The 26,600-nt window shown below is 52.2% G+C and overlaps 9 protein-coding genes; 6 read left to right on the forward strand and 3 right to left on the reverse strand.

Moving 5' to 3' along the window:
- Positions 1 to 1,128: 1,128 nt before the first annotated feature.
- Positions 1,129 to 3,768, forward strand: GSBLH_T00007183001 (uncharacterized protein; the record flags this gene model as incomplete). Its single annotated transcript, XM_013043162.1, is given in 6 exon segments — positions 1,129 to 1,641; positions 1,666 to 2,300; positions 2,305 to 2,611; positions 2,641 to 3,414; positions 3,444 to 3,491; positions 3,523 to 3,768. Coding segments are annotated over 6 exon segments (2,523 nt in total).
- A 27-nt stretch (positions 3,769 to 3,795) lies between these two features.
- GSBLH_T00004285001 (uncharacterized protein) lies at positions 3,796 to 5,766 on the reverse strand (the record flags this gene model as incomplete). XM_013043163.1 has 11 exons in its annotated part: positions 3,796 to 4,358; positions 4,388 to 4,598; positions 4,629 to 4,763; positions 4,793 to 5,223; positions 5,260 to 5,364; positions 5,394 to 5,405; positions 5,438 to 5,445; positions 5,468 to 5,477; positions 5,510 to 5,572; positions 5,603 to 5,643; positions 5,674 to 5,766. 11 exons carry the CDS (start codon positions 5,764 to 5,766, stop codon positions 3,896 to 3,898), a joined length of 1,572 nt encoding a protein of 523 aa, XP_012898617.1. The 3' UTR covers positions 3,796 to 3,895.
- Positions 5,767 to 6,093: 327 nt separating this feature from the next.
- Positions 6,094 to 8,389, forward strand: GSBLH_T00004286001 (uncharacterized protein; the record flags this gene model as incomplete). The annotated part of the gene is made up of 6 exons (XM_013043164.1): positions 6,094 to 6,470; positions 6,503 to 6,795; positions 6,823 to 7,634; positions 7,665 to 7,976; positions 8,008 to 8,076; positions 8,105 to 8,389. The coding sequence occupies 6 exons, from the start codon at positions 6,094 to 6,096 to the stop codon at positions 8,387 to 8,389; spliced, it is 2,148 nt and encodes a 715-aa protein (XP_012898618.1).
- Positions 8,390 to 9,388: 999 nt separating this feature from the next.
- Positions 9,389 to 10,960, forward strand: GSBLH_T00004287001 (uncharacterized protein; the record flags this gene model as incomplete). XM_013043165.1 has 6 exons in its annotated part: positions 9,389 to 9,429; positions 9,462 to 9,538; positions 9,571 to 9,730; positions 9,764 to 9,852; positions 9,890 to 10,026; positions 10,062 to 10,960. The coding sequence occupies exons 1-6, from the start codon at positions 9,409 to 9,411 to the stop codon at positions 10,958 to 10,960; spliced, it is 1,383 nt and encodes a 460-aa protein (XP_012898619.1). The 5' UTR covers positions 9,389 to 9,408.
- A 1,768-nt stretch (positions 10,961 to 12,728) lies between these two features.
- Positions 12,729 to 14,014, forward strand: GSBLH_T00004288001 (uncharacterized protein; the record flags this gene model as incomplete). Its single annotated transcript, XM_013043166.1, has 6 exons — positions 12,729 to 12,882; positions 12,914 to 13,072; positions 13,108 to 13,235; positions 13,265 to 13,602; positions 13,631 to 13,701; positions 13,734 to 14,014. The coding sequence occupies 6 exons, from the start codon at positions 12,729 to 12,731 to the stop codon at positions 14,012 to 14,014; spliced, it is 1,131 nt and encodes a 376-aa protein (XP_012898620.1).
- A 44-nt stretch (positions 14,015 to 14,058) lies between these two features.
- Positions 14,059 to 15,510, reverse strand: GSBLH_T00004289001 (uncharacterized protein; the record flags this gene model as incomplete). Its single annotated transcript, XM_013043167.1, has 2 exons — positions 14,059 to 14,309; positions 14,340 to 15,510. 2 exons carry the CDS (start codon positions 15,508 to 15,510, stop codon positions 14,059 to 14,061), a joined length of 1,422 nt encoding a protein of 473 aa, XP_012898621.1.
- Positions 15,511 to 17,074: 1,564 nt separating this feature from the next.
- GSBLH_T00004290001 (uncharacterized protein) lies at positions 17,075 to 18,969 on the reverse strand (the record flags this gene model as incomplete). XM_013043168.1 has 8 exons in its annotated part: positions 18,933 to 18,969; positions 18,858 to 18,901; positions 18,771 to 18,826; positions 18,540 to 18,739; positions 18,433 to 18,509; positions 18,199 to 18,403; positions 17,636 to 18,170; positions 17,075 to 17,604 (listed from the first exon to the last, which is right to left on the reverse strand). Exons 2-8 carry the CDS (start codon positions 18,893 to 18,895, stop codon positions 17,075 to 17,077), a joined length of 1,641 nt encoding a protein of 546 aa, XP_012898622.1. The 5' UTR covers positions 18,896 to 18,901; positions 18,933 to 18,969.
- A 2,137-nt stretch (positions 18,970 to 21,106) lies between these two features.
- GSBLH_T00004291001 (uncharacterized protein) lies at positions 21,107 to 22,684 on the forward strand. XM_013043169.1 has 5 exons: positions 21,107 to 21,306; positions 21,337 to 21,435; positions 21,465 to 22,253; positions 22,285 to 22,507; positions 22,541 to 22,684. Exons 3-5 carry the CDS (start codon positions 22,231 to 22,233, stop codon positions 22,652 to 22,654), a joined length of 360 nt encoding a protein of 119 aa, XP_012898623.1. The 5' UTR covers positions 21,107 to 21,306; positions 21,337 to 21,435; positions 21,465 to 22,230; the 3' UTR covers positions 22,655 to 22,684.
- Positions 22,685 to 25,807: 3,123 nt separating this feature from the next.
- On the forward strand, positions 25,808 to 26,345 carry GSBLH_T00004292001 (uncharacterized protein; the record flags this gene model as incomplete). Its single annotated transcript, XM_013043170.1, has 4 exons — positions 25,808 to 25,933; positions 25,965 to 26,081; positions 26,110 to 26,196; positions 26,226 to 26,345. The coding sequence occupies 4 exons, from the start codon at positions 25,808 to 25,810 to the stop codon at positions 26,343 to 26,345; spliced, it is 450 nt and encodes a 149-aa protein (XP_012898624.1).
- Positions 26,346 to 26,600: the final 255 nt, after the last annotated feature.

Genomic DNA, 26,600 nt, shown 5'->3' on the forward strand with positions numbered 1-26,600 from the left:
CTCGAAAAGGCCTTCAGTGATTATCTGAAGGGATTAAACCACAGGTTTTCCACAACGGAAGACACAGTAAATTTTGTACATCGTGAGATACTTTTTAGATAGTTCCGGACCTAATGAAAGATGCTGTGTTGCGAGTTATCGATATTTATGTGATTACCGATCTCGTTTTTGTATCCAATAGTATATCGTCAATATCTAGTCTGGAAAACCCAGCATTATAAGCACTTTCCGTTATTTCGACGGACTCGGATCGATTCGTGACGAGATCACTGGAAATGACGAAAGCCAGGCCATCGCTCACTTTTTGTCGATCGACAGCCATTCCTATTTAAACAAGCTCGTTAAGCTGTTTGCTCCGTTCCGTTTCCAGGAGTTTTTACAGGACTTATGTGATTATATATCTTTTTAACGAGGAAATGTGAGTTTCGTTTATCGATAATGCGTGAATCGGACTCGCGTCGATTTATCCACACCTCCTTCCACCCATTTTATGTATCTTCGCTCTCTGTCGCTTCTATTCTACATAATCGGTTCATAGATCTCGTTTTCTATGATTCGCAGATTCGATTTCCCCGGATCTCTGCATCTTCAAGTCAAAATCAGTCCGATTAGTGGAAATCCAAAAGCAATTCCGCGTCTATCCTTTCATCCCCGTCGAATATGATCTGGTTTACGACGTGTTTGAAGTGCTGCGATTGGCTCCTTCGTGGGAACAAGTCGAGGGAACCAAGCCATACACGATCAAGCAGAGTGAGAAAAGCGTTGTGTTTGATCACGATAAGATCGAACAGAGCATCGTTACCTCCTCGAAAAGAAGATTCACTCCGTGTATCTCGAGTATATCACGTGTGTCGATCTTCTCTCGCAAAAGGAGGGTTTTCCGGTGCGCACGACTTCAGAAGATTCGGTGTATCGCTCGCGAACGAGTAACACGGGCTCGTTCATAACCAAGCACTTCGTTAAGGAGAGCGCGAAAGCTTCGGAAGACGGTTTGAAACACTTCGAGCTGAACGAAGGCGAGAAGGTCTTGCTCCGCGTTTTCCACGCTCTTCGCACGCTTTCTATAGATATCCGTCTTTACGTTTGCCCGATTCGCTCTCTGTGAAATCGTAGTGGGCGTGGAAGTTAATGAATCCAGCGCAGCTCCAAGAGTGCGAAACGTGTCATCAGCGATTCCCTTCTCACCTCTTCGAGGACGAAACACAATGCAAATTCTGCTCGCATGACCGCAAATCGAAGGGAGTCGACGCGGATCTGCTTCCTTTCGCCTGCCGAACGCTGTACAACTTCACCTCCGCGGAGATTTCGCTCTTCCTGCAGTTTTTGATGATGCACCAATCGCTCGCCACGCTGCTGGACGCGCGTTGGAACGAGCTGGAGCGTCTCGCGTACGACTTGGAGTACAGCAGCGTGCAGCAGCTCATCAAAGTCGACGTTCTCTACTGGCTGCACCACGCAGACAAGCAGGGCAAGAAGCTCGCCAAGGAGAAGAACCTTCTGCTCAAGATTCGCGAAGTGGTGTGCGACTGGCTCGGCCAGATGCCTCCCAACCCTTCCAAAGAGTACAAACTGCGGTCCAAGCAGCGCGGCGAACTCGCTGTGGCGTGCATTCAGCGAACCGTGCCGCTCAGCATGTGCCAAGTCGCCATTTGCTCCTTCTTTTAGAACCAGACCATCGTTTTGAACTCGCTTCTCTCCGTTCTCGCCGATCCCGCGGCCACCGCCGTCGTCCAGAAGTTCTTCCCCCGCGGAACTCTCCTCCAAAATGGCGATCTGGATCGGATTCGCGAGCATTTGGAGCTAGTGGAGAGTTGCTCGCAGCTCACCGCGTCGAATCTGTTTCGCGAGCAGTTCGTTTCGCTGTCCTTCCTGGGAATCGAAGAGCGATTGGCGGAGCTGGCGCCGTCGTGGAGTTTCCCGCCCTCCCTCACGCTGCCTCGCATTCTCCACAACTTCTGCATGAAGAAGTGCGTGCAGATCCCCGCGGAACTGCTCACACTGCCCCTCACGATTCTCCACGACGCGTATCTGCATCAGCGGAAAACCACGGCGACGAGCTGGCTGTCGACGGAGTTGGAGCAGCGAATCGGCGATTCGGTGAACGACATCGTTCGCATTCTTTCGCATCAACTCTACAAGGCCAGCAAGACGATCGCCGCGCACGTGGCCCTTCCCGAGCCCATCTCCATCGAGATTCGGCAGCTGAACGTCACGCTCACGCTCGCCGGGCGCTCCGTCAACCTCTACTCCGCGATTCTCCAAGAACTCGCTCGCCTGTACGTCCAGAACGCCGCTTGGATGTAGACTGGAAACCGATTTGGCGTGCGTGTTCGCGCGAATGGAGTGCTGCTCGCTCGACTACTCCATCGAACTCCTCGCTCTCCTCTCGCTTCTCCGAGACACGCACTCCGTTCTCTCCGAATTCGGTTCCTTCGAGCCGTTTTCCTCCATGCTGCGTCGCCACTGCGGCTCCGACAAAGCGATCGGCGGTTCCAACCGACTCACCTCCTGGATCGACCGCCAGCTCGCCCAGCTCCTCGCTCAGTCCGAATACGACGAGCGTCTCCAGCAGTTCTCCCCGCCCCTCTCTCCCACCGCCTTCCCCAAACACGTTTCTCTTCGTTCTCCTTTCTCTCGTAGCCCTCCTACTGCCTCTACGCCTCGTCGGCCATCCGCCAAGCCGTTCTGCCGCAGCCTCCGCCGCGCGCCATTGGACTCGACCAGCTGCTCGCTCTCGACGCCGTCGCGCGGCTCTGCCACGTGCAGTGGCTCCCCTTCACGCTGGCGCGCGTGGAGGACTGGATGGACCAGGCCTTCGGCGTGCTGCGCGCGCAGGTGGTCGCGTGTCCCGCGTTTTCCGTGCCGCGCGAAGAAGACGCCGCCGCGCAGTTCTACCAGATGCGCAAGGCGATGGCGCTGCCCGACGACACGCCGTTCGAGGGCATCGTCGGGCTCTTCGTGCAGCTGGCCAATGCCGCGCAGCTGCTTCGCCTCCTGGAGAACGCGGCAAACCGGCTTCGCCAAACGGACAGCGACGAAACGACCAGCGCGCTGCTGGCGGCGATTCAAACCGCGTGCTCCGCGCAGTCTGCGCAGTCTCCAGCGAAGGGACTGGGCATTGCCGAGTCGGTCGAGCAAAGCCTGCGAGGGCGATTGAATGAGCGGACGATGGAGGTGGCGTGGCGCGTGCCTTTGTTCGCGAAAGCGGCGCAGATGCTGTCGCAGGACGATTTGTTCTGCGAGAAATTGCCGCTTTTTGCGGATCGATTTGTGGTGACGCTGTTTGGGAAGCTGGAGGAGTGGGAGAAAGCGAACGTGGAGAGCGTGATGGGGACGGTGGTGAGCGTGCTGACGTTCTTGCTGATCGTGACGCGCTGCGAGCTGCAGTTTTTCGATGGAGGGGAGTGCATGAAGGTGGGAGAGGCGCGCGGAATGCATCGTAGTTTGTGGCGGATTGCACGGAGAAGGCGGTGAGCGAGGACAAAACGGTGGTAGGAAGCGAGGGAGGGAGATGACGGGCAGAATCAGCACGTGAAGAACTTCGTGGGGTTCGTGGTGTCGCTGCTGAACTCGATCGCTGCGAGTAGCGAGTGGCGCGTGTTCCAGCAAGTGGCGGAGGACATCTACACGGAGTACGCGGTGCAGGAGGACTGGAGCTACCACTCGGAAGTGGTGATTCCTTCCTATGTAAGCGCGGTGGGTTGCAATGAACTGCAGATGTGTCTGGTGCAATCCGCGGAAGCCCAAACGCCTCGTGTGTCTATCTAGCACTTGTTTCTTGCACCAAACAACCATGCCATCGAAAAAACTACACACAACAGTTACAAACATCGAATCCAATCCAAGTAATCCAATCCAATCCATCAGTCCACAACTCTCTTCTTTCTCTCTTCCTTCAAGGCGGCAAGGGCTGCGTCCACTTCTTCGATCGGCTCCGTCGAAACACGTGAATGCTTCGAAAATCGCCCTCGGTGCGCGACGGCGTGTACACATCCACCAGCTCCAAGCCCTCCTCGATCACCTCCATGCCCTCGTACTTCTGCAGGTTCAAATCCGGCACGATGATCAGCGAGCTGAACGACGCGATCTCCGACAGCTCCCTCAGCACGTGGAACCTGCACTCCCCGTCCACCACGATCCGGTTCTCCTTCTTCGAGAAAGCCGGGCAGCCGGGGCACTTCCGCCGTCGCCTCTCCGCGTTCTCGTCGATCGCGTCCGCGTAGAACCGAATATACTCCGCGTACCGCTCGCAGCTCCCGCGCTGCTCCAGCTTCCACACGCTCGGCAGCCGCACGCTCTCGAACGCCGTTCCGTTCTCCTCGCTCCCCGCGGGAGACACCACGCTCTTCGCCTTGCCGCTAGAATCGACCCTCTCCGACACCGCTACTGGAACCACTTGTCCGATAACACCGCTAACAGCGGAGCGGGGTGGAAGTGCCCGCGGGGATGGAACTCGTTCCCCACCAGCGCGCTCCCGAAGTACACGCAGGGCTTCCCTTCTTCGATAAACCGGCTCAGCCAGGCGACTTGCCGCGGGGAAAACGCGTCGTCGAAGTAGGGGTTCGGCTCGAGCACGACGTCGCCCGCCTGCGTGCGGTCTGGAGGTGAGGGTTTCCACGATGAGGGACAGAGCACGTGATCGGCGAAACGCACCGAATTGAAGAAGTCGAGTTTCCCCACCAGTTCCACGTTCCAATCCGCGTCTCGCGTCGCCTTCGTGCCCGAGAAATCGCCCGCGGCGTCCGACAGATGCAACGCCACCACTACGTTCAAAATCGTGGAAACGTGGAACCTGCGTCACTGGCGTCGACCAGCTGGCAGCGCTTCGCCCGCTTGCAGAAAGTGAGGAGATAGTTGTCGAGACGGTTGCGACCCACCACGACGGGGAGCACGTCGCGGGGATTCAGAACCGCGGGGGAGAAGAAGAAGTAGTCCTGCGCGACGGGGATGAATTGCTCGGTGAAACGCACGGAGGAGGCGATGAAACGGTCGATGGAGGCGAGGGAGGTGAAGTGAGAGAGGAGGGAGGCGGTCACGGCGGTGTTGTAGCGACGGCCTACGACGAGGAGAGGGGGAGAGAGAGCGAAGAGGCGGGGAAGAACGTCCTGGATGGAGCTGTGGAGGATGATGTCGCCATTGATGTAGCCGTAGAGACGGCTGCGGTAGTGAGTTTGGATCCACTCGGTCATGCTGGTGAGAAAAGGCAGACCGCTGCGGTTTAGTCTGGAGAGATAGACAGGAGATTAGACATTATATTACTCGAAAGCGTCAGACCAGTCGATGTTGACTTCGCGTGCACGCTCTTTCCAGTACTCGCTGTCGGTAAATAAAACGAGCTTGATATTCTTGGGGAGTAAAGACCAACTCTTTAAAACGGCCTTTTGAATATCAACTTTGATCGGGTCCTGCGACTCAATAATATAAGAAAGAGACATACGATAGTGTCTACAAAGGTGGTAGCTACAACGAGCAGAAATCTACAAATTATCCGCCCAGACTGTGTCCAGACTCTTCGTCCGAAGAATAGGTCAAACCGGACTGGCTTGAGGCAAGTTTGTCATAAAGTAATCTACTGGGGGAAACACAGTTTCTTGCAGCCTACTTTTGCTGAGAGAAATACTGGCTGGAGTCACCAGTAAAAATCTGCAAGTCAGTTTTTCAAATCGTGTTTACTTGTATAAAAAACTGGTTAAAGGACAAGATAACTACAAGACTAATAGTTACAACTACCAAAATAAGTAAATGAAGGGCCTTGCTCTCCTTCATTTGACAATATTTGAACAAACATCGAAATTCCTCTGATTTTTACAATTCCGCAAAGTCGAAATCCAATCTTCTTTTGTGTGTCTCTTATGCAAAGTAGTCCTTTAGAGAGCGTGAGGCGTAGGAAGCACAGCTGTCAAATAGTAACGTCTAGTGAGAACACTCCAAGACTTGGGAATAACTGTCGACGAAACTGGAAGATTGCGTGTAGAGCGGACTGGAGAATACGTTACAATGTCGAGTATCCAGGGGGACGCAAATCTTCTGGTGATGGCGATTACACATTATGTACGCTTTGAGTTCTAATCACTACGGAAGGTACAATTAAAAATGGTGAAGGAATTAGGGTTTGAACAGATTGCCATTCCCTTGGTAGCGGATTGTGAAGAGTGTCCGCGCAGCAGCATATTCGCTACAAAAGGGTGCCTATCAGCGGATAATTTGCTCATTATCTTTCCCAGCGCATCGACCATGCCTGGGATTTGGAGCCGTAGTTTGTGCATCGAGAAGGGCCTCCAAGCAGGTATAATCCCGCATTTTTCTCCAGTATTAGGCACGATGCTTCCATTTTTTGTCAAGGCGCTAAGTCTTGGCCTCGGCGTGATTGTTCTGAATCCCAACGTGAATAGCGTGCGAATCGCTACATCCAACGGGGGCTTCACCAAACATTCCATCCCTCACAACGAAACTCCCGACATGCACGTTCTGTTCGCGTTTTCTCCTCATTCTCCCCCTCTAGATACGTCTGGGACCGCATCGTCTCGCAAGCCTCCGCATCGAACATCTTCATTCTAGCCTACAACCAAGGCGGGATCCAAGCGAAGAACCTCCTCCAGTCGCGCGAATCGGAGGTTCTCCGCCGCCTGCGCGCGATCGCCCTCACGGAGTCCTCGCACTCGCTGCAGTCGGAGCTGAACTTCGGTCTGGGCAGCGGCGACAGTCGCTCCATCCGCCAATTTCTCGAGCAGCACGCCATCAACTGGGTCGCCTCCTCCCTCCCCGCGGGGCAGCGTCTCCAGGTGTGCCTCCTCCGTCCCTTCCACGCCTAGGAACTCGAAGAAGTGCTCGGCTGTCTGTGCATTTCCGCGGGAATGGGGGACACCTCGAACCGCGCGCTAACGAACTTGTTAGCGCTGGAGTGCATCTTCTTCTTCTTCCAGGTCTCCTGCCCCCCCGCGAAGCACGTTTCCCGCGCTCCCGACGGGCTCCCGCGCCCCGCGCCCTCCGTCGCCTTCTGGGAGCACCTGGTCAAGTCGCTGGGGATCCCCGCGGTTCCCTCGCAGCCGTCGGAAGAGCCGAGCGCGCTGCAGGAAATCCCGGTGACGGATCTGAAGCCGGCGACGGACTGGATCCCGGACAGCGACGTGAGCGAGTGCCAGACGTGCATGAAGTCGTTCTCGTTCCTGGTGCGGAAGCATCACTGCCGGCTCTGCGGCCGCGTGGTGTGCGGCGAGTGCAGTCGCTACCGCATGGTGCTGGAGCGGACCAACAAGCCGGTGCGCGTGTGCAGGACGTGCTATTTTGGGCATATGAACGACGGGGGCACGCGGATGGTGACGGCGGCGCAGGTGTCGACGCCGCTGTCGAAGGACGACTTCCAGCTGCTGAAGGTGATCGGGAAGGGGTCGTTCGGGAAGGTGCTGCTGGTGCGGAGCAAGCGCGACCACAAGGTGTACGCGCTGAAGATTTTGATGAAGTCGCGCGTGCTGGCGCGGAAGCAGGTGGAGCACACGCGCAGCGAGCGGAAAATTTTGGAGGAGATCGACCACCCGTTCCTCTGCCGGCTGGAGTTCGCGTTCCAGACGGAGGGCAAGCTGTACATCGGGATGGAGTTCCTCGCCGGAGGGCCGCTCTTCTACCATCTCCAGCAGGTGGGGGAGGAGGAGGGCGGTGAGCGGTAGTGCCATCACTTCCCGGAGGACCGCGCGCGATTCTACGTGGCGGAAGTGATCGTGGGAATCGGGCATCTGCACGAGCACAACATTTTATACCGCGACATGAAGCCCGAAAACATCCTCCTCGACCGCGAGGGACACATCGTCATCACCGACTTCGGACTCTCCAAGCTCATCGGCGACGCGGAGGGCAAGGCCCAGACCATCTGCGGAACGCCCGAGTACGTCGCGCCGGAAGTTCTCGCGGGACGGCCGTACGGACGCGCGGTGGATTGGTGGTCGGTGGGCACGCTGCTCTACGAGATGATCGCGGGGCTGGTGGGCGAGGGAGCGAGGACTCATCGGGTAGCCGCCCTTCTACGACAAGAACCGAAAGAACATGTTCAACAACATTCTCAACGCGAAACTGCAGTTCTCGGTCGCCTTTTGATCGGGTTTTGACGTAGAATCTGTTCTCCCCAGCCGCGCAGAATCTGATTTCCAGACTACTCGTGCGCGATCCCGCGCTGCGGCTTGGCTCGGGGGCGCAGGACGCGGAGGAGGTGAAGTGCCATCCGTTTTTCGCGGGGATTGACTGGAAAGCGCTGGAGAGGAAGCAAATCCCGCCGCCGTGGAAGCCCAGTTTGCTGAGCGAGACCGACACGTCGTATTTTAACAAGAAATATACATATGCGGATATTGACGAGGCGACGCCGCCGGTAGGGGATGGAGAGGGGTTTGATGTAGAATGACATGATGCTGGATCTTCCCTCGTTCCCGAATTTTACTTATGATAAGACAGAGAATCAAAATTGACGTGTGTTTGTTGGAAACTTGCTGGCTAGCTTGCTGGCTGGCTGACTGGCTCTCATTCTTTTTTTCTTGCGGTTTCTCACTCCTTTATGAACGACTGGCTTCTTAACTACGCACTGTATATCGCATTGGCGGCGTGCGCATGGCTCTTCTACAACGTCTTTTTTGTACGAAGTTGTGGATCCCCTTCTGATTCGGTAGAGATCGAAAGAGGAGGAGGAAGCAAAGGAGAATATACTCGTCATAGGAAATGATGTAGGGAGTTTAGCACTTTTTCTCAACCTAGCTTCTCTACGAAATCCAGGAGAAGAGTTATATTATAAACGAGGAGAACATGGCAGTGCTATGTCAACGTCTCGATAAATCGAACATGTGTTCATGGGTTGACTCTTCGAGTTGTAGATATATCGCAAATCATGTGGTGAACCCAGATACTCCAACTCTGTTGGACTCTTTGTGGAACGCAGGCTTGTCTCGTCATTCTTCGTCCTTCCCCAAAGAAGTATCTGCTCTGTGTTTTTTTTATCATACTCAGCGCATTCTCTTCTTTATGAAGAATGTGAGTGTGGGGTTTTTCGTCAATCTGCTCCGCATTAACACCATCATCACAGGTGCTCTTCTCTGGTTTGTCTGAGGGTTAGACGATCGCTCCTACTTGTCTGAAGTGACAAACCCGGGAGTGAGTCGAATCATCTGCACTCCGAACGACTTTGGAAAGCTGATTTAGAGGGGTGATGCTGCATGGATGTTGTTTCCTTTGTGACATTGCACGGAATCGCTGACCAAGGCGTTTTTATCACTCGGATCGTTTCTATTTTATTTTTATCTTCTCCATAATGGCTGTTTGTTTGTTCATTTCGTTATCTAAAACCTTTTGCGCAGATCGGAGAATAACCGCGGTTGTAGATCATTGCTGAACTGTGAATAGTCTTTTTCCAACCCTTGATTCTGTATTAAAATGTATTCAACGGTTTGCTGGGTATTGGTACTTTCGACTGATTATCCGCGTAGGTTCCTCGAGGGTGTTCATCTCATAAACCGATTCGAGCCATTCCGACAGCGAATGAGATTGAACAATATAAGAAAATGTTTGTGTTGGTCAGAAAAGTTGAATTGCTAGGTACAGTGAGCAACTCCTGGCGGAAGAGGAGCGAGAGAAGGAGGAAATGGGTCAGGAGGGCATGGAGGAGGGTGTAGAGGCGATCTCCGGAGTTTTAGGAGAAAGCATTCCCATCGAAGCGATGGACCCCTCGAAAGATCCCAACATCATGGTGGATGAGGTGAGAATTGGCACACACTCGTTTTATGCGTAGGAGAACCTAGATTCGGACAGCGAGGACGATCTCGATATCCGTCCCACGGATAGTGTCCTGCTTGCAGCTAAATCGGACGAAGACCAAAGGTACTTTCCATTCTTATTGTATATTGTAACTCTCTAGTTTTCTGGAAGTGCACATTTACGACGAAGAAACTGGAAACTTCTATCTGCATCACGACATTCTCCTGAGCGCCTACCCGCTCTCCATGGCCTGGATGGACTGCGTTCCCCAGCCCTCCACCTCCACCAGCGGCCATCGTAATTCGCGCTCTCTGTCCCTCTGATCATCCTAGCCAGCGGCAGCTTCGTGGCCATCGGCACGTTCCACCCCGAGATCGAGATCTGGAACACGGACGTCCTCGACGCTCTGGAGCCGGAAGCCGTGCTGGGCGGTCTGGTCGCGGGGAAACGTCGAACCCTGAAGCCGGGCAGCCACCGCCAGGCGGTCATGGGTCTGTCGTGGAACCGCGAGTACCGGAACGTGCTGGCGTCGTCGAGTGCGGACTCGACGGTGAAGCTGTGGGACGTGACGACGCAGCACTGCATGCTGACGCTGAACTACCACAAAGACAAGGTCCCCGTGGTGCACTTCCACCCCGTCGAGGCCAACATCCTCCTCACCGCCTCCTACGACCGCGTCTGCGCCGTCACCGACGGCCGCTCCCCCTCCAACGGCACCTGGATCGGCATCCCCGCCAAGCCGGAGAGCGCCGCGTGGGACCTCGCCGCGCCCTACTGCTTCTTCGTCTCCACCGAGCGCGGCGAGGCCTTCCGCTTCGACGTGCGCCAGACCGCCGCGCCGCTCTTCCAGCAGCAGCTCCACGAGGGTCCCTGCACCGCGCTCGCGCTCAACCCCGCGGCGCCCTCGCTCTGCGCCAGCGCGGGCGAGGACGGGCTCGTGCGGCTGTGGAGCGTGGAGAGCGCGGGGCTGTGCCCCGTCGCCGAGCGGAACGTCAATCTGGGGAGCGTCTTCGCGTGCTCCTTCTACGAGTCCGCGCCTTATCTCCTCGCCGCCTGCGGAACCTCCCAGGACCTCTGTCTGTGGGACGTCAGGGAGGTCGACGCGCTCCAGGGCGTGTTCGAGGCGGGAGAGGGCGCGGGAACCGCGGGGGAGGCCGAGAAGTTGGCGTTTGAGGCGTCGGAGAAGGCGACGGGGACGTTGAATGATATCGGAAAGAAGAAGAGGAACTAGGGTCGTTTTTAGGCTGTTTTCTTTATGTGGAGTGTTTGTTGGAAAAAAGCGTGGGGGATTGGAGGGAGACGGGTCCAGTCGAGGCAATCAAAGAAAATGGTTGCTTGCCACAATGGAATGCCTTCCACAATTCGATAGATACGATTCTCAACCCAAACCACATTGGCACTTTCACATGCTTTTGCATGCTCCGAATGAACAGGGTCGTACGCTGTCTAGGAGCATCACTGACTGGGCTGAAAGCGGTGACGTATACGCCTCGCCCGCTTTGTTGGGGATTGAACCGGTCGTTTCCGTGCTGTTTCTCTCCATTCTCAACAAGTGCAGAAGAGGGAGCCGAGACCGAAACAAAGCCGAAAAGCAAATTTTCCAAGCTTCCTGCCTTTACGAAGGAAAGTGTGAAAGCTCTTTCCACAGACGACATCTACAACTATTTAAAAGCATCCAGACACCAGCGTGGCGATGTAGGAAAATGCATTGGCGCTTTTGGTTACAATCAGATCTATCCACTTGTTCACGAGCTCGCTGGGAGACCTGACCTTTCATCCAGCGTATTCCATTGCTTTGAATCGATTCCACTCTAGCACGTCGAATTAGCCGTTCGCTGTCTCTACAAGAAGCAACGCTACGCGACGATCAACTCATTTCTCCAGGACATTTCCGCTACTCACGTATTCTCTTTTTCCTTTCCCTCCCCTCCAGCATCCCTTCTTCCTCTCCGCCCCCACGATTTCCATGATGTTCGAATCGCTCATCAGCGAGCAGAACTACTCCCTCACCGACCTGCTCTGGAGCAGCGTCTACTACGGGGATCGTCGTCGATGGCGCATCATCGGCCTCTATCTCCGCGCTCTGCTCGGCAGTCGTCGAATCAACGAGGCCACGCGCTATTTGGCCGTCCTCAAGACGAACCCCGCCAAATACTCGGTCGCCACCGCGCCGGTTTTGCAGGGGCTTTTGGAGGGAAAATACTTCGCGCACTGCACCGCGTTTTATTCCTTCCTCGCCGCCCAGCGCACCGACTGCATCCACGATCCCCGCGGGTTCTTCGCGGCCCTTTTGGCGGCAAACCAGCTGAAAGACTATTCGCTGGTTTTGTCGATCTTCCAGGTGGTTCTGGAGAAGGGGTTCTGGCCGAACCGCGCCGTGGTCTACGCCGTGACCGAGCTCTACGCGAAGGGCGATTTTTGGCGGGAAAAATACGCGCGGGAAATGAAACGGCTGCAGACGGAGGGAGAGATCGATGTTAATAAGCAGCTGGAGGTGCTGGCGCGGAGCCGACTGCCGCAGTTTATTAGTGGCGCGAAGGTGATCGGGGATTTCTGCAATCGGAACCACGAGTGCGTCATTACGCTCGATTCGCAGAACAACCTGAGTTTGAAGCTGGCGACGTATGAGGAGACGCAGCGTCGAATGAGGACGATTAGTGCGTTTTTGGAGGTGATAAAGAAGTACAAGTCGAGCGATTATGATCGAAGATTCCTTGTGATTCGGTCGATCGAAAACGACACGGCGATCGCGAAGTTGCTGCAGCAGGAGTTGATTCCGCCCGTTTATAGCATTGTTCGAGTGAGATGATTGGAGGAGTTGGTGATGTGCAGAATGAGTATCTGTCGATCCCGATTTCGTCGATTCGGTCGTGGTATCGAGAGAACAGCGAGCAGATAGATGAGTTTTTTTAGAAAAGCATGCGAGGATGGAAATTTGTAATTCCAATTTTGTGGACCTTTTTTTGTTTGTTTTCAATTCTACACATAGACTGCAAGGTATGGATCCTGTATCGGACATTCGACAACGCCGTAAGGAAGAAGACAATACCTCAGGTCCGTCAACTCGGAGTTTTACAAAGAAGCTTGAGAAGCTAGATATTTATCCCAAGATTGGAGATGACTATGTAATTAAAACGGAGAGCGGTGGATTTGGTATTTTTGAGTTGTTGGTGTGATTGTCTAGTTTCGTTGTTTTCGGGGTTCATTATTATCATTTTGTTTGTGTCTGAGTTGACGAACTATCTGAAGGTAAATCGAACGGACGTTATCACAATCGATAACACCCGCAACGAAAAACTCCAAATTAATTTCAACATATCTCTCTATGGAATTCCTTGCAGTGGTGCGTTTTACTGTTTTATTATTGACGATGTGTAGAAGCTTCTCTCGACATCATGGACATATCAGGACAGCAGCAAATGGGCGTGACGTCTCGGATTGTCCAACTCGATCTCGATGAAAACCACAAACCTGTCAACATGGCATTGTCCTCTGTCTTGTACGAAGTATTCCCTTTTCCGGTGTGCAATCATAGAAAAACATCGATCCTGCGTGTGGCAGCTGCTTTGGCGCCTCTCTCTCAAACGTCTGCTGCAACACGTGCGATGATGTGCTTTCTGCGTACGAGCGTCGTGGTTGGGACACGTGGTTCGTCTCCAAATACTCTCCGCAGTGCCGCAAGAACAACGACGAGGTGAAAAAGCCGCGCGTGAACAGTCAAGGCTGCATGATGTGGGGCGTTCTGGAAGTGAACAAAGTGGCCGGCAATTTCCACATCGCCGTGGGCCACGCCGCCAATCGCGACAGTCACCACATCCACTCCTTCAACCCCCTGATGATCAGCAAATTCAACGTAACGCACCACATCGAGAAGTAGCCAAATAACCGCGGTATTCCATAGATTGAGTTTCGGAGAACACATTCCGGGGATCCAAAACCCGCTGGACGGGCACGACATGGTGGCAGAGAGTTGTAGGAGGTGGCAGGAAGGGTTTGAAGGCTAGTGACGTCGCAGAATTATTACTTGAAAGTCATGCCGACGGTGTATTCGAATCGAACTTCCACGGTGGTGTCCAATGAGCTCTCCGTGAACGAGGTCTCGCGGCGCGTGGAGATGACGCCCTTCGGGCAGATCACGTCGCTGCCGGGGATCTTCTTCATCTACGATATCACGCCGTTTATGCACGTGGTGACGGAGAGTCGGATCGCCTTCGCGCATTTCCTGGTTCGCGTCTGCGCGGTGATCGGCGGCGTGGCGGCTGTAGGGGCAGAGAGAGAGAGGTGAGGGGTAGATCGCTCGGTTTATCGATACCGCGATGTATTATCGGGCTAAGGTGTTTTGCTGTGTTTGTTGCAGGAAACAAAGGAAAGGTTCCAACTCTCATTGGAAAGATCTGAGTCGGAATCTGAAGCTGGTTTCCCCGTTTTCTGGAGGGTTTTCTTCTTGTGCTCGGTCGAAGGCGTCGAGTTCGAGGCTTCCTTGGATTTGTGCTCCACGGGAGACGCGTCTTTCATCTTGGTCGCCAGGGTTTTGAGCTTGATGCACTTCTTCTTGAGGCTCAAAATCTTCTCCTGGTTCTCTACCTCTCACTTCCCTCCCTCGATTCCACCTTTGCTTTCCTGTTTTCGCTGCTCTTTCTCCGACTCCAACGCTTCCAACACGCGTCGCACCTCCGCTTCCGCTTCCTCCGCCCGCTTCCTCATCGCGGCCAACGCAGCATCGGCATTGCCCACGGAGGACTCGGCATTGCCCAGAGAGGACTCGGAATTGCCCACGGAGGACTCGGCATTGGCTTCGTTTTCGCGGCTTTTTGGCGCGGAAGGTTCGGAAGGCTCCGATTTTCCGGGTTCGTTCGACGTTTCCACGTTTCCCTGCGCTTCCGCGGTGTTCCCCGCGGTTTCTGCATCGGCGGATGGCTCGGCGGTCGCGGGGCTTCCGCTGGGCATTGCCGGAGCGCTGGGCATTGCCCGGCTTTGCTCCAATTCGGCGCATTTTTCCCGCAGAGAGCGGAGCTCCGCTTCGCACGCCGCCACGTTCTTCTGGACCTCCCGTTTCTCCGTTTCCACTTTTTGGAGGGCGGCGTTTCCCGTCTCCACCGCGGTTTTGAGCTCTGCGATCTTCTGCTTGTAGCTGGCGGCTTCTTTCTCGAACGCGGCGCGCAGCTCCTCCTTTTCCCGCGCATTTTTCTTCGCGGTCTCGGCCTTTTCCTTGGCGACCCTCTCGACGAGCATCTTCTTCTCCTTGGCGGCCTTGTCTTCGCCCGCCGCCAATTCTCTCTTGAACACCACGGTCTGGTCGGCGAGCGCCTTTTCCTTGAGCCGCACCATCTTCATTTCCAGTTCCGACCTCGCCTTCTCCGCGCTCGCCTCCATCTCCGCGCGCTGCTTCGCCAGATTCTCCGCCAATTTCTTCGCGAACTCGCTCTGCAGCGAGCTCCGCAGCGCCCTCATCGCTTCATCGTGCTGCTTCTCGCGCGCCTCGCGGCTCCGCGCCGCCTCCTCGATCGCTTTCTGCTTCGCCTCCGTCCGATTCATCCACTCCCGCACCTCCTCCCTCCGTTCTTCGCGTTCCCGCGCCATCTCCTCCGCGTGCCGCTCCTTATTCCCCGCCAGCGTCGCCAGCATTTCTTCGTGGATCTGCTTGATCGACAGATCCGCTTTCCTCGCCGCCCGCATCGCCACCTTCGCTTGTTCCTCCGCCGTTTGCCGCGCCGCCGCCTCCGATTCCGCCAACGACGTCGCCTCGTTGCGCAGCCGTCGAATGTCCTTCTCCTGGCCCATTTTCAGCTGCAGCAGTTCCACGCATCGCGCCTCTCGCGCGCGTAGTTTCTCCTCCAGCGCGGCGATCTCCGCCTGCAGCGCGGCTTCTTTCTTCGCCGCGGTTTCTTGGAACGCCAGCGAATTCGCCGCGGCGTCCTGCAGAAACGCGTTCTTCGCGGTCAGGTCTACGATCAAAACCCGATCACGGAATGAAACCGTCGATGGTTTCGTGGAGCGAGCCGATCTCTGCGCATTTCTCCATCAGTTCCTTCTGCAGGAGCTCGATCCGCAGCTGAAACTGGTTCTCTTTGTCCCGCGTCGCCTACGAATCGCGGTTATTCGTCACTTCTACGGCGACAAATCTGGAGTGCGCGTCGCTGTCGAGCAATCGGCCCTCCTTCTCCATGGCGATCTGTCCGTTCAGCGTCTCGATCTGCTCGCCCAACGCCAGCAATCGCAGCTCGCATTCCTGCCCATTCATCGCTTTTCTGCTCGCCTACGCGCGTGTAGTCCGCGTTTTGGCACGCTGCGAACTCCTCGTGCAGGCGGCGCAGCTCGTTCACGACTTCTTCTTTCTCGTTGCGGCAGTCCGCCAGCGCCACTTGGCTCTGCACCAGCTCGCGCTTCAGCTCGTACGTCATCGATTCCGCGCCTGCTGGTCAGTCCCATGCGGAATTCCCACGGGAAATCACGGAGTTCTCGACGGACTGCAGCTGCTGGCGGGTCACTTCCAGTTTGTGTTCCAATCGCGTGTAGTCTGCGTTCCGCGCCTAGAGTTCACTCGCCTTCTGCGGGGCTACGCGAAGCTCTTCCTAGAGGTAAGCAGTCCTCTCCACGATTTACCTCGGTTTTGCGAAGCTGCGCTTCGGTCGCTTGGAGATTCTTCTCGATCACACGAGCGCTCTCTTGGTCGTAGGTGGAAGGACTGCCTTGGTATTCCCGTACAATCGCTTGAAGAGCGCGGATCTGAGGGTGATGGAATAGACGAAAAGATACTTGTTCGATGTAGGTTTGGTTTTCGGCAATAAGATCATCGTAGCGATTAAGGAAATCGAATCAGAAGCCATCAAAAGATATATTTTTGCTCAAAAGTTCTTGAATCGAAAGTGAGGGACCATCTTGACTTATAATATCTTGAGCCCTCTGGAGCTGAAGTTGTTGAGCAGCGTAGCTCTCCTCCACCTCGTCCAGACCTAGTTCTGGAGCTTAGCAATGAGAAGTACGATCATTTAGTGCTTTTACGTTAATTCTTTCTTGTGTAACTTGGATACTCAACTAAAATTGGATCAAAACGCAAATCGCCAACTTGACGGTTTTGTTCCAATAATCGATTTACATATTCCGAACGATTTTTGCTCATCGTTTCATCATCGTTCTCAGGTCCATTCATATTTCTACAAGAAAATCCGATGCAAAACCTGCTACGTACGATTGACTACTTTTTTCTGTTCTTGAAAACGCGCTACGGAACAGAGAGTTGAATATAAAATGAAACACTTCGTGTTCCAATTTGTGTTCTCCCAACGAAACCCCTGCCCAGACCACTTTTTCTTCCTCCCAAAAGTGAGTGAATCCAACAAACACCTCAATTCTCTCCAGCCTCCTTGCGCTGTTTCAAGGTCTCCAGGACCTCCGTCAGAGCCTTCTCGCTCTGCTCCATCAGCTTCTCGCATTCCGCGAGCACTTCGGTCTTAAACGCTTCGTCCTTGACGTCGCCCAGGTTGATCAGCACGTTCTGGTAGCATCCCCAGATTCCCGTCTCCAGACACTTCGCTCCTACCTGCAGATCGGACATCGACTTGATGTTTCCGATCTTCGCCATGCCGGTCATGAACGGCCACGCCTTGCACGCCGTGCGCATTCCCTGCAGCGGGACCTGCACGGCGGTCTTGAGTCCTTCCTGCATGGCGGTCTCTCTGCGCTCGATCTCCTCGGGCGTTTTCTTGGGGAGTTTCATGGCGTCCATGTAGGCGTTGAACGCGTTGGTGTCGCGATCAATCATGGGGATCATCTCCCGCATGAGCTCGTCGAGGTTCTTGATGAGCACGCGCATCTGCATGTCGAGGTGTTCGAACTTGCGGATTCCGTAGGTCATCCATCCCACCATGGCTCCCACTACGCTTCGCTTCCTCCCCTCCGCGCCTACGTCCGATGCCCATCGAGCTCACCAGCGACGACGCCGACCCGCCGCCCGGCGCCGCCGTGCGCGAGCCCAGCACCTCGACGAACTGGCGCACGGAGAGCGACGCCAGCGGCTCGTCGGGCTGGTCCTCGACCATGTACTCGATGATGGTCTTGCGCGGGTCGAAGGGCTTCACCGAGTTGAGGCCCAGGCGCTGCGCGACCAGCATGATCTTCTGCTTCTCCTCGAGGATGAAGAGGTTCTCCTTGCGGATGTAGTAGTCCGCCACTTGCAGAATGGACTCCAGGTTGATCAGGCCCACGATCTCGCCGCCGCACAGCGAGATGTTCAGCGCGCGCGCGTCCTTCTCGCACTCCTCGTACACCTGGTGCATGTTCGTCACGTGGTAGTCCGTCAGATTGCAGCTGATCTGCGCCATTTCGTACTCCTCCACGTACCACCCGATCGCCTTCAGCTCCTGCAGCCGGCCCGGCTCGTTCGGTCCGCGGCCCGCCGTGCGCACGTTCAGCGCCAGCCGGTGCGCCTGCTGCTTCGTGCCCTACCTCGCAGACCGCCTCCGGGCCTACCAGCACGTTGATGTTGAACGCGATCAGCAGCTTGCGCGCGCCGCACACCGTCGCGCCCCAGCGCGGAATGAACTTCGCCGGACCGAAGTCAGGCTCCCACTCCTTCGTCACGATGCGCTCCGCCACCTTCTCGTACTCGCCCGCACGGATCTGAGGAAGCGTGTGGCGGTACGCGCCCTTCGTCTCCGCGTACTCGTACATGTAGCTGAAATCGAACGCACACGCTATTCGTACATGGGAATGCCCAGCTCCTCGCTCGCGCGACGGGCAAACTCGCGGGACACCTCCACACAGTCCTCCATCGTCACTCCCTAGGCTTCGACCGGATACGCAAGGCATACGCTGATAGGAATGAAGGGGCACACATCGCAGGCTCCCATACGAGGGTGCTCTCCGTGGTGCTTGGTCATGTCGATCAACTGATAAGCGACACGGCAAGCGTTCAGTGCTCCCTCAATCACAGACTTCTTGTTACCCACGAACGTATACACGGTTCTGTTGGTCGAAGCGCCAGGATCCACATCCAAAACCGTGCAGCCCGCTAAAATTGATTGCAGATTCAAAATCAGTACGGGTGTTGCGCATAGCATTCGCAATAGCCTCAATCACCTCCTTGTCTCTTCCCTCACTACGATCTGAAGATTCAAATCCAAATCTACCTGAAATTAGGAACACACTCCACGACTTCTCTCACCATAATGCTCTCGGAATCAATAAAAAACAATTTGGAGAACTATGGAAACTGGAGAAACTCGAAGTTGGGAAACAGAGAATTGGCAAAAAAAGGGCAAAAAAGTGCTCAAACTGGGGATCGAACCCAAGACCTTCGCGTTATTAGCACGACGCTCTAACCAGCTGAGCTATTCGAGCTCTGAAAGTGATAAACAAATAATCTATATACAATACCTATCGATTCCTTATATCTCAAACTCACCGATGCAGAATTCTAATAAGCGTCCAGCATTATCGACTGATGGTGAGGAGTTCAAGGAAGAGTTATTTGCGAATCCTTGTCTTGAGTTGTAGTCAAACGCAGTCCAAGAGGCAGCGGATAGGAAAATCCTCAATACGATTTTATCATAAAACGATTGCCGTATTGCCTGACGCAGTACAGTGCTTTTTGTCCAATTTGGTGAATCCGTGCAATAACCAAGTGGAAGTAATCGGAAAATTGGTGGATAATGGACAAATGATATTCGCAAGTAATAAAGAGCTGGTTCTCTGGAAATACTCTCCCCTTTATGAGTTTACAAATGATATGAGTGTATATTGACAATAATTCCCATGTAATGAATAGGATAGCGATGTAATGGTTGTTCCATTACCTTCAGGAGTAATTCGTGTCAATCCGGATCTTATTGTCGTTTCAGGTCAGCGTGATCGAAATGTTTTTATCTGCACTGTCTCTGGTATGCTGTACTATTCAAAGAATGGATCTCCGGAGTACGCTTCCATCACCCTTCCCATTAACGTATTCGATTGATCCCTCTTTTTACTACTGCAATAGAATTTCAAAGTGAATGCGATCTATCCCTACGACAACGACAAGGAGGTGTTGGTAGTGTTGGAGGATCACTCTCTTCTAAAAGTGTCCGTTCAAGAGTCGCAAGTCGAGGAAATCACATCCACCCGTACCCGATTCCCTGGCTTTGTAAATCATTAGTCCCTCTCGAAATCTCCATGAAGACAACCTACACTCTCCACTCGACCCAGCTTCTCCGCGGCTATGGCTCGTTTCTCCGTTCTCTTTTGTCTTCGTTCTTCGGGTCATCCACTCCCCAGCTCTGCCACTTTTTCCAATTCCCCTACCTGGTTCTGATTGAAAACCAATCCTTCCGGCTCTTCAACCTCCAATCGAACAAGATCGAATTCCACCAGAATCTCCATCGCATTCTTCCGGACGACCGCGAGATCCTTCGCGTCTGGTTCGACTCGGACGCTTCCCTCGTGTTCTTCACTCGCTCTCGCGGCGAGCGATCCTCCTACCACATCGATCTCCTCACCCGCACCGCCTCCTCCCTCGCTCTCTCTCGCTCCGTCCTCCTTCCCTTCGCTCCCTGGCTCGACTCGCCTTCCCTCCAGCTCTCCGTCAGCCCCACCGTCAACGGACTCGAGGTCTACCTGCTTCGTCCCGCCGCGCAGCCCGCGCTGCTCGTGGCTTCGCTCTTCTCCGTCCCTTCCGTCACCACCGTGCGTGCTCCACGCTCTTTACCAGCCTAGTATCTCCCGCATCTCGCTTCTCCGCTTCTCTTCGCCGCGCCTTGTCATCCAATGACCGGCCTGCTCTTCGTCACCGCCTCGAATCTGGCGCGGTTCGTCGCGGAAACCACTTCCTCTCCGGAGATCTTCGCTTCGGAGCAGCTTTTCTTCTCGGTCCCCGTGTCGCTGCAGCGACTGGAGCTTTCGGACACGATGGCGACGCAGAAGATCGTGGAGTGCTGCGCGCTCTGGTCCCAAGAATGCTTCTACACCTGCGCGGCGCTCTTCTCCATGTTCCTCAAACGCGAGCTCGATCTCAAGCCCGTGCTTCTCCACGTCTTCGCCCATCTTTCCAATCAAACCGACCCCGCTCTTCTCATCGCGTTCTTCGAGCTCTGCGGCCACACCGTGCGTTTCCCTCTCCCCGCTGACTCTCAGGATTATCTGCGCTATCTCCGCGATTCGCTGCCTCTTCTAACGCAGACAGTCAGCCACCTCACGCTCTGCGCGTTCCTCCGCGTACCCGTCTCCAGCGATGACGAGCAAGTACTGCAGGACTTCCAGCAGCGCATCGAAGCGCAGGAAGGAATCGTGGACACGCTCACCTCCCTCAGCTCCACGCTGACGTCTCTCTCGGCGAGCCAAAAGCGAGTCAATCAGTGTCTTCCCCGCAATTTCGAGGTGGGCTCGGCGAATTCGATCGAATCGTAGCTTTCTATCGCTTCTTGGATCCACCATCCCACCTTTATCGCGGCCATTACCTCGCTCGTCCGCTTGGTTCGCAGCTCGCTGTACGATCCGCGCGACTCGCTGGGGATTCTCAATCTCCCCACGCTGTTTATCAATTGCTGCAAGGAGCTCATCGCTACCTACAATCAGAAAAACGTGCAGCTTACCGAACTCTGCTTTGTAGTGGAAACGATGGGAGGTGATGCATAGGAGGGCATTGCCGATCTGCAACCGCAAACGGCGCAGCTCTTAGCACAAAAGTACCTATCGTATCATTACTTGGCGCTGCTGCCTTTGAAGGTTCTGCTTGTATGTGATTCTGCTTTGATTGAATGTAGCCCATGGCAAAGAAGGACGAAGAACTAGCGAAGTACTGTTTAACTCTGTTTGCAGAGAGTTCATCGGCGAAAGCTGTGAAAATGGGAGTCCAACATCGGCAAATCGCCCACGAAGTGTTTGCAGACAAGCCTGAGCTATTGTGGCGTTTTTTGATTTTGGAAAAAGCTTCGTGTGAAGAGACGTTGGAGGTGATCAAGCAAATCCGGGAGAAGTCGCTTCGAACCGAAGCGTTGAGCCATTTGTGGTTGTTGGCCGTAAACAGTAACGAGAGTGATTCTGTTCTCAACGAAATCGACCAGTGCAGACTCACGACGACTGATACGAAATAACATACTATTGTCCTTTAAAACTGTTTGTAGCAAAAAGGGTTCTATTTCAAGCCTTTTCCTTCGTCGAGTATAGTTCAATTTCCACCACTTCGCTACTACTCCCTTGGTTGGTTACGATGAATTCAAATGGAGCAGTTGAAATAAGGGTAAGGGAATAGGGACAATCGATTATCGAACTCATTGTCCCAATTCTACACTCCACCAGTATTCAATCAATAAAGACTTAGTTTATTGTATTGTGATGTAAGTGTTTGATGCAGTGGAGCCTATTTTGTATGGATCTACCCATACAAATGGAATATGCTTATATTTCGAACTTTTTCTAATTGGTGTGTAGATGTCCACTAATCTCGTCTGGGAAATTATCAAGAACAACAGCTCCTTCCTTCGCAAGCAGGTCCGTGGAAACAAGGTCACTTCCTTCTCTGCTGACCCCATGAATCTTGCTGCTACTTATTCGTACTTCTTTTGCGCCCGGAGTGATGTGCAGCCCTAAGTACATCGGCGTGTGCCGCAAGGCCCCCGTCGCCCTCAAGACCAGAGGCAATTCTATTGTCCTGGTCACCAAGAAGAGCGAGCATGAGAACAAGCCCTTCAAGCAGAACGCCACTACTGCTATTGGAAGCGAGAAGACCCTTGAGAAGGCTTTCGAGAATGCCGAGCTTACTTCGATGAAGAAGGTGGCTGCTAAGCGTTACCACGCTCTGCTCCGCGTACATGCCATATTGGAACCTGCTGACGCCTAGAACGCCAGACGTGCTCAGTCGATTGCTGCTAAGGTCAACGTGACTGCCAAGAAGCACCGTGCTCACACCAGACGCGCTCGCCAGGCTGCCAAGGCCGAGAAGTCTGCTCAATAAACAGGGAGGGACAACCACTACAATAAGCCACATTGTTTGTTGTGAACAAAGAGAAGCAAAATATCAGCGGATTATTATTATTATTTTTATATATGTACATAATTCGAAAAGACTATACAGGGAGTTAGTTAGTGAGTGCTGTGGGAGCGATGAGATCGGCTGGATCGGCGAGATCGACCCGATCGGTGTTTGTGCTTGTGCCGATGCTTCCGCTCGCCTGCTCTACAGTTTGCTAGAAACGAAAGGTTCTACGTATCGCCCTGTAGTTTGCGGAGGAGGAGGTCTTTGTCTTCCTCTGGAAGCGATTTGAGAAAGTTAATGACTTCCTCATCCGAGTTCGCTTCTTCACTACTGGCCTCAATGAACGTGTTTAGTGCTGGGTCAACATTTCCTCCGATCGGAGGATCCATCTGCAATAGAGGGAGAGCGAAACGCCCACTTTAAAATGGATCTCTCGACTGATTTGCATTGCTTGATTCGAGAATTGCCGAAGCCGCTTTTCCTCCTTCGAAAGAGTAGAATCATCCACGGAGACAGGCTTGTTGTACTGACGAACGATCGCCTCGGCACGATCGTAGTTCAGGTTTCCATCTTGCTCCTTGATTTGGTTCTCAAAGATTTGCATCATACTCTAGAGTATATCGCTATATGGACAAAAATACGTCTTTTCGAGGGTCTTTAGGGTTGCCATACTCGTCTTCCTCGTCATCTTTTTCTGTCTTCTTGCTTTCATCTCCCACTTCAGCTTCTTCAGGTAGATCCGTTACCACCGGATTTCGATTTACATATTTTTCGAGGAATTTGGCAGCTTCTTCGTCAACACTCTTAGGTTTGGGTTTTTTCTCCATCTCCTTAATTTCGTTAGGAACGGCATACCTGATATAAAGTAATAACAAAATAAAAACATAAAATCCAAGTCCATCTCTTTTTCGTTAATTGTTGACTTTCCATCCCTCATCTCGATCATCTAACCAATAAAGCAGTATAAGCCATTCAAATACTTTATCAAATAGATATCGCTCTCTCCGCTTTTCGAGTTCATGCCGCGCTGCAATTTCTCTTCTTTTACGGTCCTTTTCCTACACATTTGAATGTGGAGAAGAAGGAACTACTTCTTGCTCAAGTTGGTAGCGCTTTGTTAGATTTGCCTTATTGGCAGGATGCCATTCTTTTAGCATCAAGTAATGGTGATTGATGCTCATTTTTGAGATAACTAATATAGAGATAAATCTCAACTGTAGGAGTTTTCATCATTGGTGTGGAAATACATTTGGGCGGGTGATGGTTTGGGTTTGCCTTTTTTGATATAGAAAATGGAGAGAGAATTGGAATTCCATTTGGATATGGTGAAATGTATGATGATGATGGATTCTTGTTGTACAAGGGCATAATGATCAATTGGAAACGATTTGGATATGGAACGAGTTATCATAATAATGGATGTATTGAATATGAAGGATATTGGTGTGATGATAATCGATATGGAAGAGGAAAAGTATATGATCGATATGGGAAGTTGGTGAATGAATGTGAATGGTGTAATGGAATTGAAATTGATAATGAATATGAAGGAGATGGAAGCGAACAAATAGATATCAGGATCAAGTATTTGAAACTGAGTGACAATTGTGTATAGGAAGATTGGGATGTTTCATTGTTGTATAATGTGGAATCAATCGAAATCGGTGATGATTGTTTTGCCTATCTGAAAACATTCCAAATCGATGGATTGAATCGATTGAAAACGATCAAAATTGGAAGCGGTTCATTTACTCAGACAAAGAGTTGTTGTGGATATGATGCATCGAAATCATTCCACATATTGAATTGTGAATCATTGGAATCCAATTAATTAGAACAGTTGGAAGTAAATCGTACTATTTTTATTTTAATTCACCTGTGATTCGAGGCATTGATATGATATTGAATATTTGAATGAACAGATCTCTTGAATCTACAATCCATTATTATCGATTTTGTTTGTTGCGTTAAGTCGAAGTCTATTATAAGAATTGGATGATTTATCGTGGTACATCGATGGTTACCCATTATCTCTGATTTAGTTTTCATTATCCCCAATAGGCAATGTGTAAAGTACTCAATACATACACCAAGTACTCAATGTATCATCTTCTTTTGATTATTCAGCTGTTTGTTGAAATGGAATACTCATTACTAGAACTATTTCTCATATAGAAACAATGGATGTGTTGATAGTATTGGATTCCTAGTCATTCACTCTCATAGCTCAGTAACCATTTTGCTTTAGACTAATAAATAAAACACACTGACATCTATAGAAAGTATAGACTGCACCGTATTTTATCTTCCTTCATGGTGTGCTTTTCAACTCTTAAATGTTCATATTGAATCACACAACTATTCTTCTTCAGCACTCTCCATGCATTATATGCATTGCTATTTAGCTATATTCGATTTGAATATGTACACTCTATGCTCCTTACGTTAATGCTTGCATTGTTCATTATCGACCAGGATGGGAATATACAGTGATATTGAATTAGAGTGAATTGGGTTCAGTTTGTTTTAAGGTTTCTGGAATAAATCGGCATCTTGAAAACAGAATCATAAACACACAATCCCACTTTTACAAATATCTCTCATTTTCTTTGCGATTTCTCATTGTTTTAAATTAACTCATTCCCACTGTTGGTAGATAAGACTATTGTTGAGTACATTTGAAAGTGTTTTGTTTCTGGTTGAATTGGTTTATTGAAGGCTATTCATGTTTGCGCTGTATGGCGGTATAGAAGGTTATTCACAGCAGACACACTATGTCACTTTGGCGTAAGATCTCGCATTTTGTATGATGTGATATAGCGAGAAAACCGGACAACTATTTATTGAGGGGAAAAAAGAAATGGTTCAAAACCAGAGGAAATGGTATTCGTTCTTTTGATTTGTGACAGTTAGTCATCTTAATCGGGTAAATGGGAATCCTCCGTCTATCAGACCTCTTGGTAATCTAGATGGAGAGGAACCAGGGATAGATTATTCCAATTTACGTTTGCAGTTAAAAGTACAAAATGGATTGGTTCCTTTGAATAATAGGACCTAAAGATACTCAAGGAGCTAGGCCATGGAACCAGCGGTTATGTGTGGTTGGTGAAACACCGAAAGACTCAAGTTCCAATGGCGCTCAAAGCTATATCTTTGATGTCTGAATCTGTAACACGTGCAAGTGTCTGTCGAGAGTTAAATACGCTCTATTTTGGTGATCATCCTAATTTTCCTGATTTTTATGGAGCAACGTTATGCGTATGGTCTCTACTCACTCCCTTCTCTTTAGGGAAGCCGACATCTGCTTATCCTTATGGAGTACATGGATTTGGGTTCTCTGGAGTCGCTTCAACAGCAACTGGGCGGTTCATTGCCCGAAGCAGTCCTCAGCCGTGTCGCTGAAGAGGTTCGTTCTGATTCTAGCTGCGATGTAGGTAATGATAGCGCTGCTGTTTCTGCACAAGCAGCTCAACATGATCCATCGTGATATCAAGCCGGGGAACATCCTGCTAAACAGCAAGGTGCGTTTCTCTGTGTGTCTTAAGAGCAGGGAGAAGTGAAACTGACGGACTTTGGAGTGAGCGATTACAAGGATTACACTGGGGAAATCCGATCGTCCTGGTCAGGAACGACTTGTTTCATGTCGATATCCTTGCATGAAATACAATAGAATGGAGTGAATGGAGTGAATGGGGACTTAACCACACCCCGAAGAGATCGCTGGCGAGACGTACGACGACTCCTGCGATGTGTGGTCGCTGGGCGTGACGCTGTACTACTGCGCGATGAATCAGCTGCCCTTCGTGGATTCGAACGGTAGATCTGATCGACCCTTGCGAGCTAGACAAGCTGGGCTACTGGGAGCTCTTCCTCTGCATCCGGAACAACCCCATCAAATCCCTCTCCAGCCGGTTTTCGCGGACCT

Source organism: Blastocystis hominis (assembly GCF_000151665.1).
Source record: "Blastocystis hominis, Singapore isolate B (sub-type 7) whole genome shotgun sequence assembly, scaffold_6".
Classification (NCBI taxonomy): domain Eukaryota; class Bigyra; order Opalinata; family Blastocystidae; genus Blastocystis; species Blastocystis hominis.